Source organism: Epinephelus fuscoguttatus, linkage group LG11 (genome assembly GCF_011397635.1).
Source record: "Epinephelus fuscoguttatus linkage group LG11, E.fuscoguttatus.final_Chr_v1".
Lineage (NCBI taxonomy): Eukaryota > Metazoa > Chordata > Actinopteri > Perciformes > Serranidae > Epinephelus > Epinephelus fuscoguttatus.
In genome coordinates this window covers 27,180,886-27,191,972 of record NC_064762.1, presented here as the reverse complement: position 1 = coordinate 27,191,972, position 11,087 = coordinate 27,180,886, and the positions used below count along the sequence as shown (strand labels likewise).

Below are 11,087 nucleotides of genomic sequence, written 5' to 3'. Positions count from 1 at the left end.
CACAATACAATTTCTTGTAACTTTTAACTGCCTTTAATCCCTGGCTACTTAAAAAAAATAGCAATTAAATCTAAATTAAATTTGAAGTTTTCAAAGTTGAAAAGGCACCGATTTCGTGGATTTTATGCCACTGATAGAATGATAATACAATGTCATAATAATGCAAGTACACCTTTGTAGAGAGCAATGACCTTTCAACTCTTTGAAGAATTTTATGTAAGAATATTCTGATGTTATAAGTGTATTGTGAAAAAAATAAAATAAAATATTGGAACATAATCCAGGTATAGAGAGTGATTCCTTTACAGGCAATACACTGTAAATCCAGTTTCTAAATGGTTAGGACCATTGTTAAGAAAAAGTCCAAAAGTAACAACATACCAGCTATGCTGCTGAAATTCTCACGGAAACAAACAGGTATGTAAACATAAGGACAATATTGTTCGATGTATCAGTATGACCTTGATCATTCTTGCTGACCTTCATAAAATGGTAACGCAAGTCTCCGCACAGGCCCATGAATACCTTACATTGGCACATTTCATACGAATCATATCAACGTTTCTAAAGTGATTTAATACATGACCAGAGGCCAGTACTACGAAGCAGGATTTGGAGTTAGCAAGGTAACTTCAGGGTTAACGCTGAGTTTTCAGTACCACTAAGCTGGTTCTCTGTCAGGATAAATCATTGTGGCAACTTATGCTGAACATCTGACCAATCAGATCACCGAAGGAAAAAGTATCCATGGACAAAAGTTCGGAGTGTCAGGTAAAAAAGAGTAGGCCTGTCTATTGTTATTATTTAATACCCTTTACTTAAGCAGCAGAAACAGTCTGTCATTACTTAACGGTGTTGTATGTGACATGTTTATCATCATCCAACTAAACTAATGTTGCGACACAACGCGGACTTTTTGGATAGTATTTTCAATATTTCTACATTTCAGTTATTAGATTACAGAGTATCGTTTACTTCTAATGCCACTGACATTTTACTGTCTTGCAGTCACACTTTGGGTACCGTTTCATCTCATATGATATGAAGTAGCCTACTTCATTCATGGTTCTGATGATGTCGCTCGTAATTGACACCCCTGCCTCTTTCACATGAACGCACTCCTGGCTGGATAGGAAAACCCAGAGCTGACTGAACTAGTTGATAACCAGTTTTGTAGTAGCCGTTATTGGCCAATGTTAGGGTTAGTCAAACCTGATAACGAGAAGATATCCTGGGGAAGCTAAACTGGCATCGCAGTACAGGCGTCAGGAGGTGGAGGGGGATGGTGAGTGTCAACTAGGCGAGATGGCTGTCAAGCTGCAGACCACAGTGCAGACCAACAAACAACTAAACCGGCTGCGTTGTGATGTGTCATTGCGTTGTTTCCATTACCTTTTAGGCTTCACTCATGGCTGTTTTCCAGCAAACTGTCAGTGTTTTCCATTGCCGTTTTAGGCTCCAAACATGGGTGTTTTGTTGCGACCCATTCACAGGGACAGTGCTGCTGTTTTTTACCAACACAGCACTACTTCTCCTGCTGGGATTGTGCCTTTCAAACTGGGTATTTTAAGTCCAAACATGATCTTTTCCTAACCATAACCAAGTGGTTTTTGTGCTTTAACAAAACTACATGTTAGTTTCAATGTTTCTACTACATAATAGCATTCAAATGTAACATATCCTTGGCTTGCAGAAACGTTCACAACCGTCACCAGAAAACATTGGTCACTTTAGGAAGGGATATCTGAATAGCCAGTGTGGACAGAAGGAACAATTACAATATCCAAAACCTGTTTCATTGTACATACAGGTAGCTGACCATTCTTTTAGGAGTTGCAAAATTGTGAACCCATCCTATGATGCCAACAAGCGAGCCTGTATTTTTTTTATGTGTGTGACTGTCAACATCATTCTACCACCATATTAGGGCTGTTTTTCAAATGTATTTAGTAAGAGTTAAATTGGCCTGTTGTCTAACAGAAGACAAACATCACGTTCGCACACCTCAAAAACCTTAAATTTGTAGAAGTGGGATTGGAAATTGCGATTAGATCAATATTTTGTAATGTGTCTAGACAGCTTGATGTTGCAAAATACAATGAAAAATACAATATTACTAAATGAAAAGTGTAGTCTGAGAAAATTCATAGATTTCTGTCCCTATAAAGAGGCAGGTACCTCAACAGTGAGGCTCAGAGGTTCACATCACCTGTAGATCTCACACTGCTCTCTTTGCTCTCTCTGATGCTCAGTCTGTGGAAAGGTAAGCAGTAAAATTCTATATATTGCTTTAATGAAGTCTAATGAAGCTAGCTGATTCTGAATGTGACTGCTGTGATGTGTTCTTGTTTTTCAGGATGAGGTGTATTGTGATCTTTCTGGTGCTGACGCTGGTTGTCTTCATGACTGAACCTGTGGACAGTCGGGGCTCAAAACGTTTCAGATCCTTCTGGAGAAAAGCAAAGAAAGGAGGTGAATCACAACTGAACATATATTCAGTTTTAACTTTAAGCAAACAGGGTTGCAGCTGCTGTACAAAGCACTGCTATGAGATGTTTACGGGCACTTCACACGGATTGGAAATCTTTACTTGCTTTTGTTTTAAGTTCTGTGTTTTACTATATATTTTTCAGTACTGGCAGCTCAGTGGTATTTGTTACAAAGCACAAAACTAACACTTTAACAAAATGTAATACATAAAAATATAAGAGCATCATGTACTGGTTTTACTTTACGTAAAGTTCCCCATATAAGCAGTAAATGTTTGGTAAGTAGGTTTTACATATTTTACTATTGCTATCAAGCAATTTACCTAAACTTAGGATAGATTTTTTTAAACCCATAACACCGTAACACACCTACATCACCAAGGTTGAGGACTAAGAGAATAATAATAATAATACAGATTAAAAAAAAGAAAACATAAACTGTTTACGTATTTAAAATAATATAAATAATATAATAAAATAATAAAATAAAATGTATTCCATAGACAGTTTAAATTTGTGGTATTCTGAACATAACTACTGTTTCTAAGAAGAGATTACTTGAAAGGAAAACTTTTTTGTTTTATGTGCTCTAACACTTTGTCCTAACTGAATGCAACACGAGTGAGCGTCAGCAACAAAATCAGTTTGACTGTGCTGTTTCCAACTTGAATGGTTTCTACTGATTCCTGTTGCTTGATTTTAACGCTTTGCAATGGATGAAGAGCTGCTGATCAAGGAAGCTGAAATGAAGCTTCCTAAACACCTTCTTATTTAACTTCAAAAATGCAACTATGATGGTAGCTGGCTTGAGGAGGGCCAGGGGGCTGACAGTTTCTGGTACATGATCAGCGCTAAAAACAAGCCAGGCTACCTGCTCTTGGCTGTATTGTATTACATCACATCATCTGCAAATATCACAATATAAAATGTGTGTTTTCTGTTTTCAGGGTGAAAACATAGATGGATAAATTACTTGCCCATCTTTTCAGTGGTTACATCCTCCAGTTGGGTGCACAGCTGATAGGTAGCCCACATGGTTTGTTTACATGATGTAACAGAAATGTGTGGACAGAGAGCAATTCTCGCTTGGTGTTAAGACACGGTGTTAAATTCATAGGAGGCAGGCATATCGCATTAACAGATTTTTTAAAAAGTGTGTGCAGTGCAGCTGCCACACGTCAATTGCAGAGGAGATCCACACCAAGGACTCTGATGTGTATTTTCAACATGGAAATATGAGACCCAGACAAATGAGCTCAGCAAGACGATTCTTCAGTATTCCAAAAGTAATCCAAAAATTGTAGAATACATTACCTAGTGGGAGTAATCTAAAGGAATATATCACAAATTACATTTCAGGGCATGTTTTCAGTAATCTATGATGGATTACGTTTTAAAACTAATCCTACCAACAGCATGCAACACACAATTAGCCACAAAGTAAATTTTCTGCTTAACATCCTAGTGTGATGATTTAACCCTTTGAAATCTGGAGTGACGTCACTTGTGCTATAAACTGAAGGAAGAACATTTTACTATTTTCAAATACTTTTATTATCAGAAATTGTGTGGAACAAGCAGCATATGAACAATCTGAACACAAAATAAATCAACAATATGATGTGCAAAAAGGCAGTAAACCTATGGGAAATAAAATAATCATGCAAAGTCTATATGAATTAAGACATTCACATGTATGTTCACAGTACCAGAGTTGTTCTTATTATTGCCAATTTAACAGAGGTAGGTTATAGTGCAAAAAGTAACACAAGGACATCATTTCTAAGTAAAACACCATATTCCCTGCATTTTATTAGTGTTAACATCGGCGTCAAACGGCCAAAAGTTGGCTGACTGACTTTTATTCTCTAATGGCTATTGGCCGGTCGATAAACGGGTAATTATTTTCATTATGTTTTGAAATTAGATTACAAAATATTATATATATATTATATATAAATATATATACATATATACATTTCAAAATGCAAACAATGCACAAACTCTATTAAAACACGGCAAAGCAGACTCAATATGAAATCATTCTTTCAGACACTAGCATTTGCTTTCCATCCAAGAGGAACACACAGTCAATCACAGCACAACTTGTTAAATGTGTGCATTTTTGACAATACACTTTCATAACTGCACGGTATACTGTAAAAGTGATGGAGTCATGAATAAGCCGTTTATGAGGTTTTGGGGAGATTTTTCACATTCGGGATGTGCTGTTTACATAACCACAGGGAAATAAGGTTATTCATATTGCCTGTATACATGAGTATAGTGTCCATCCAATACAAAAAAAACAAAGAATAAGACACACCCCAGCCACCCCTCTCCTCTGATAAATAAAGAACAGTCCCTAATTGTGTTCAGAGTTTTGAAAATCTGGCTACAGATGAGACAAAAGGATGCTAGCGATTGTTTTAAAAAAAAAAGAAAAAAAATGTATTTCAACTGTTGTTTTTTTTTTATTATTAATTTATCATTTTTTGATTTAAATACTGAAAAAATCCAATAATGTATGCTTTGATATTGTTCTAATGTCTTTTCATTCTCATCTCCTTGTCTGTTTAGGCCGCAAATTCCTGAGGTTGGCTGCAAAGTAAGACCTCATGACTAGACTTCACTGTTATTTGGAATTGTTTTTAAGTGAATATTAAACAGAAATATATTATCTATAGAAGCATAGTGAATGAGATGAATTAGCCAGGATTTCACAAACTCAAATCTGCATCTTAATTCCCTCTCACGTCAAGGTATGGACCTGTCTTGGTGCAAGCAGGAGACCAGGATCAAGCTCCTGCAGATTATCAGGCCTGGGAGTTGCAGATGTGATATTAATAAGCTATGCTCTGCTGGGGGAATCAATGACCCCTAAATATAATGCTTTGAGCTTTGCAATGCAAGAAACAAATGGATCAGCAAACAAACTGGTAGTTTTAGGTTTGCAGGAATCATGTAGAGATCATTTGGGCATCAGCTCCAGTTGGTTTTAAAAATATGAAATGCTACCTGAAACTCTCCTGATGAATAAAACTGCAACACAAAGAGTCAAACTGTGCTTGGTGTTTTCATTTCAGTGAATATAAAGAATGCACCAATGAGAAAGCAGGTACTGACGCTGATACTGACCTTACAGTATTACACAGATCAGGTAACGGATCCAATTTAAATAGTTTGTTTGTCAATGTCATTAGAAAATACAGTTATACTGTCATGCACAGTTAGAGCACTGTCAGTATTATGTATTACGATATTATTTTCTAAGACAACAGTCCTTTAAACACACCAATAAGGATCTTAAATGTTGCCTCTCAAATGCTTTATTCACACTGTTTGCACAACATTTTGCAGATATAATAGATTAAATTCTTCCCCATCAACCAGTGGTGGAATGTAACCAAGTGCATTTAAATGCAAGGTCAAGGTACTTGTACTTTAGTGGAGTGTTTGCATTCTTTGCAACTTCTGCAGCTTTATACTTGGCCTTTGGGGGAGCTTTTTTTTTTTGGGACTGATGCGTAATGATAAATTAATGACTACATCAAACCTCCACAGAGGCATCTACACCAAACACCAAAGTATAGTCAAAGATACTCTGCAACAGAATATGACACGAAATGGTATATATAGGGCGGTCATCAAATTCAAATGGCTCATCTAGATCCAGTTGGTCAAAACTGGGTGAAAATTCAGCCATGACTACTCCAAACAGAGTAACTCCTTGCGTTTGTAAGGTCACTCCAGCGGTAACTTCCTGCAACAACTCAAATCTCGCGAGACGTGAGATTTCAAAGCCAGACTTTCACTCTCTGAGTGAGTGTTTTGACTTGCCACAACAAACATGTCCGAATTTTTACCCGATTTTGACCAACTGGATCTGAATGAGCCATTTGAATATGATGACCGCCCGTATTTATTTGAACACGGAGTACATGGACATACACAGACGCAGAACTCATTGAAATTCAAGAGCTGACGAGGAGAGAGAGGGAGCAGCAACAGGCAGAGGAACATGTCCGAATCCAGCTAAAGGTAAACACAGACGTTCATTTCTCCTTTCCGTTATGTTGTCGGATAATTATACTAACCATCCGAGCCTATCTGTGTGAAATAAATGCACTTTTAGTGGATGTATTTTGACGTTGTTTGACGCTGTCTGAGTGCTCTATTATTTAATATAACACGCACTTATGGGCTGCAGGCAGGTCAGCCCTAGCTTCGTACTGGAGGAATGCCAAATATTGAACATCCTATCACTCATTTAAACAAAAGTAGATCGAAAAATAGGGCCCAGGTTGAAAAAAAAACATTAGTTTCCCTTTAATAGCAACAATTTCAAACACAAGTACAAAAATCAGCTTCACTATAACTCGCAGCATTCACAGACAAACACTTGTCTTTATCTGGACACATTTTCCCCACAAATACAACATGCTAACATTATTAGCATAAGCCTATGGCATTTTACATTGTATAAATCAGCCTAGTGGCTAGCAGACTTTTCCTCTACTCATATGAAGCCAGGGACTACAGCAACATTTAACAAACATTACGAAATTGGGTTCCATTACATTTTGTGGAGGCTCTTTTGTCTTGGAAGAGCTTTGTTTCCACTGAGGGAAATGGTTTCAGCTTACAAAAATAGACAGGAGGCCTGCGTCGCCGCATCATGCAGTTACATTTCTGGGGAGATACATGACAAGAGCTTTCCCTCCATTCATTACGCTAATGAACCAATTCACCTGACTGCCAGACGATGCACGGAAGTGAATGCTCTTGTCATCCAGTCTTTTTGGTGGAAAGAGACGAGGAAAACAAACACGCATGAATATGGCAATTAATCCCTTTTAATTTACCGTGCAATTAACCGACTCATCGCATATTGCGACAGGCCTAATTATGATTCCCAGTCCCACCCGCTCCCGTTGACTTTTTTCCCCATCTCGTCCCAATCACGTGAAGAATAGTGAAACTGATTCCCATCCCGTGGGAATCCCACGGGAATTACGTGACCCGTGGGACTCCAGAAAAAATGTCAGCCTCTAGTGCACATCAAGCTACAGCGTAGGTTATGGCGTCGATTCGAAGCAGAAAATCCTACTTAAGGTCACATCAGCTGTTGCCAGATCTTGTGAGAATATGTTGCTGAAACAGAAACATGTCTCGAATAAAGTTTCTCCTGATTTATGTGTGTGAAAAAATGCTATTTTAGTGTCAGAATGTTTGCTTGTGAAAAATTTGTCCAAAATTTACTTCAGTGACTATGGGGCGAAGGGCACGGTCATAATCTGTACTCATGTTCACATTTTCCCATTGGATTGAATAGACTCAGGGCTGCAGCTAGTCTCCTACAGGGGCAGGGCAGTGGTCAAACCAATGTGTCACAGATGCAGGAAATTAATCTAAAGTGGGTTGTCTTGGGTTTATCAACGGTCACTAGTATAATACAGCGCAGCCACGGTAGGCCTACAGTACACTGCAGGTATATTAACTAAAAACCTCTGCAGTCGAATCATATTTCGGGTCAACTTTTAACCTTGAGCTAAGACATAAAGGCTGTTGACAGGACTGAACCCTTCAGAGAGACAAATCCTGGAGCTACTGGAAGAATTAAAACTTAAAGTTCAGGATGTTTCTCAACATTTGGAAACAGAGTCGAATCAGATACTGCTTGAAAATTCTTAAACATCTTGTCATCTTCCTACAGAACTTGGCATTGCACAACAGAGTGACTAATGATGTGTATGTTAATACTGTGAGCATAATTTAACCCCTGTCCTATAAAAACATAAGTACATCACAACTGTTAGGCGCAGACATTCACATCTCCTGGAGATCTGTCAGTGGCTCACCTCACTCTCTTTTAGCTCTGACTATCAGTCTGTGGACAGGTAAAATATTTGTCTTATTCCTTTAATGTCTTTGGGGTATTCAAAAAGCATTGGTGCTTCACTTGTAGCCCTGCTATACTGCTGGATACGTGGGTATGTTTGAGCTACATATTAAGTGTTTGTGATGTGTTTTGCTTTTCCAGGATGAGGTGCACCATGATCTTTCTCGTGTTGTCGCTGGTTGTCCTCATGGCTGAACCTGGGGAGTGTATTATGAAACACCTTCGAAATTTATGGAACGGGGCCAAGGCCATATACAATGGTGCCAAGGCAGGATGGACAGGTAAATCAAAAGTGTACTTCTGTATTGACTTTTTAAAAGATTCACCTACAATTTACGTCAACAACAATTTTGCATACCATAAGTCGTGCATGAATATGCTGTTTTTGGAAAAGCCATGTGGAAAGGTGGCAGCATTGAAAGGTTAAGTGACACTGTGTCCACTTCAGCCCTGTCTCCTCAAAGTTACGCTTATATACAGCTAATCTGAAACAGCAAATATGTCAAATTGCGATTCTTTTTTGAACTGATTTCTTTTCTCCCACCGAGACATTATATTTTTTAACTATAATTTTTTATTTCAATGTGACTTTTAGTGACTTTTTTTGTTTAAATGTACTGTAAATGACTAAAGAATGCTAAATTGGTTCACTATTTGCCAGTACAATATTGTTGTGATGATATCAGTGATGATAATCAAGTGCATCATTGATGCACAGATTATTTAGACATTATTAAATCATGTTTAGTAATTAAATATTTTCATCTCTTTGTTTAGCGTTTAAAAACAGCCTCCCCGCTGAGGAGACGGCTCCAGGGTAAGGACTATAGACTAGTAATTGCTGTTAATATCAAACAAGACCAACTGAAGATACCTCAAAACCTAAAATTCATATCTGAATTTCTTCCTTTGACTAGGCCTGGATCGAAACAGCAGAGTCCTCCAGCAGGAGGAAAAACCAAAGGCTAAACCTTATTGAAACTGAAGTTATACAGCAATGCAGTTTTTAAGCTGTATAGTTTAGCGGGGGGAGGGAAATGCATTGTCCTATAGACTTCTACAGTTTAGTGCTTTGCAACGGATAATAAACCTGAAACAGATATCAGGTTGCTGAAGCAAAGAAGAAAATGTTTTTGAAAGAAAATGTGAAATGGCTTAATACTGCAAATTGTCCTGCTGAATAAAACTGCAAAGAAAAAAGTCAGATTCTGTTGTGAGTCAAGTTCTTGTGATTTCATATTGACGAAAATTAAGATAGTTTTTTATTTTATAGGAATAATATTGGGAGACATGAAGGTATCTGGTTCTTTTAATAAGCATTTGAGTCTATTGAAAGCAGCACAAGCTTACACAAAGTTTGTTCAACACCTTGACATATTCCCATATTTTCACTTGTCAGATTATAAACAACACCTATGATAAAGTCCAATTCCAAAGACAAGGTCCCAATTTTTTGCTCAATCTAGTCAGAAGTACACTCCTGCCTCTCAGGAAGCAATCCCAAATGGATCCCTTACAGACTCATTGACTCAGGCCCTAAGCCCTTACAGACCTAGGACCAATTTCATTTCTTCCCCTTAGCGCTTGTCTTGGCCCTTCCCCTTGGTTTTGCGCGTTCACGTGATTGGGGGACTGAAACTGAGTGTTAAAATGTGCAGAGTTGGGCACACTGTTTGATAAGCACCAAGATAATGACTCTAGAAGTAGGCAAGAAGTCATCACTACATGAAAGCTATCTTCAGAGCAGTTCAGACATTAAAGCTACGTGGCAGTGGTGGCTTGTAATACTGAAGCATCTTCATGTTCAGTGAGTTCTTGTCAAGGAAAAGTGAAAAGCTGTATGTGGACTGTCACCTCATTCACTACCTGATAAAACACAGGACTGATTCCATACCAGCATTAGTGTTGTGAGCAGCGGCAGCCATTGTAGAATTTCCCTTTCTGAACCTGAGTCCTGGCCAGTTGCTCCTGGGTTAAACTGAGGCTGAAGTGAACCCTAAAGAGAATACAGTGGTGCGTTCCAATCGCCAAGTAGTTCCCTGTTAAGTAGACTGCACAGGGAGCTCGGCCATTTTAAGTAAGATTCTAAACCCCAGGTAGCAAACAATGCCCAATTCAAAGAGAAACTGTGTAAGGAAGAACAACAGCTCATCTCTTCACTGGAAGCTGACAAGCAATATTACCCATCGGCGCAGCTGATGTGACTCCATTAACCACCACCGAACTCCAGAAAAAAAACGTTTGTTGTCCTCTATGAAACAGTAACAGTAAAAGTGCTACAATGAAATGACTGCTTGTGCTTACATTGCTTTTTTGTTCATTTTTATTTGTGTGTGAGTTCTCTCAATAAAATTTAAAAAATTAAAAAAAAAAACAAAACTTAATTAAACCATAGCCACATTTATTCGCGGGTTACATACATTTCAATAGAAGTAGCTTTGTAATGGTATGAATTTTCATTTCAATATATATGTTCAATATTTTATTTCAGCAGTAGCAGCAACAAGTATTCAAGGTGGTTTATGTTACAGTAAAGGTTCACTGTTGGTTAATCTCTGATGCTTTTTGGAATGGTAAATTGACCTGTACTTGTATAGGGCCTTTCTAGTCTTCTGACTGCTCAAAGCACTAATTACACGATGAGTCACATTCACCCATTCACACATGCAGTCGTACACTGGCTGCTGAGACTGCCA

The 11,087-nt window shown here is 38.1% G+C and overlaps 1 protein-coding gene and 1 long non-coding RNA gene across 2 annotated transcripts; both read left to right on the top strand.

Annotated features, from left to right (window-relative positions):
* The first annotated feature begins 2,180 nt into the window (after positions 1–2,180).
* On the top strand, positions 2,181–5,551 carry LOC125896842 (uncharacterized). The gene is made up of 4 exons (XR_007450347.1): positions 2,181–2,263; positions 2,357–2,472; positions 5,070–5,097; positions 5,252–5,551. It is a non-coding gene; the product is annotated as an uncharacterized LOC125896842 (long non-coding RNA).
* Positions 5,552–8,262: 2,711 nt separating this feature from the next.
* On the top strand, positions 8,263–9,586 carry LOC125896841 (pteroicidin-alpha-like). Its single transcript, XM_049589729.1, has 4 exons — positions 8,263–8,389; positions 8,533–8,672; positions 9,169–9,208; positions 9,309–9,586. The coding sequence occupies exons 2-4, from the start codon at positions 8,534–8,536 to the stop codon at positions 9,358–9,360; spliced, it is 231 nt and encodes a 76-aa protein (XP_049445686.1). The 5' UTR covers positions 8,263–8,389; position 8,533; the 3' UTR covers positions 9,361–9,586.
* Positions 9,587–11,087: the final 1,501 nt, after the last annotated feature.

Bases quoted from the DNA above. Each gene is read 5' to 3' on its own strand.
- LOC125896841 (XM_049589729.1), top strand. From the start codon at position 8,534: ATGAGGTGCACCATGATCTTTCTCGTGTTGTCGCTGGTTGTCCTCATG. The intron at 8,673-9,168 runs GTAAATCAAAAG...CTCTTTGTTTAG, and splicing joins TGCCAAGGCAGGATGGACAG to CGTTTAAAAACAGCCTCCCC. The intron at 9,209-9,308 runs GTAAGGACTATA...TCCTTTGACTAG, and splicing joins GCTGAGGAGACGGCTCCAGG to GCCTGGATCGAAACAGCAGA.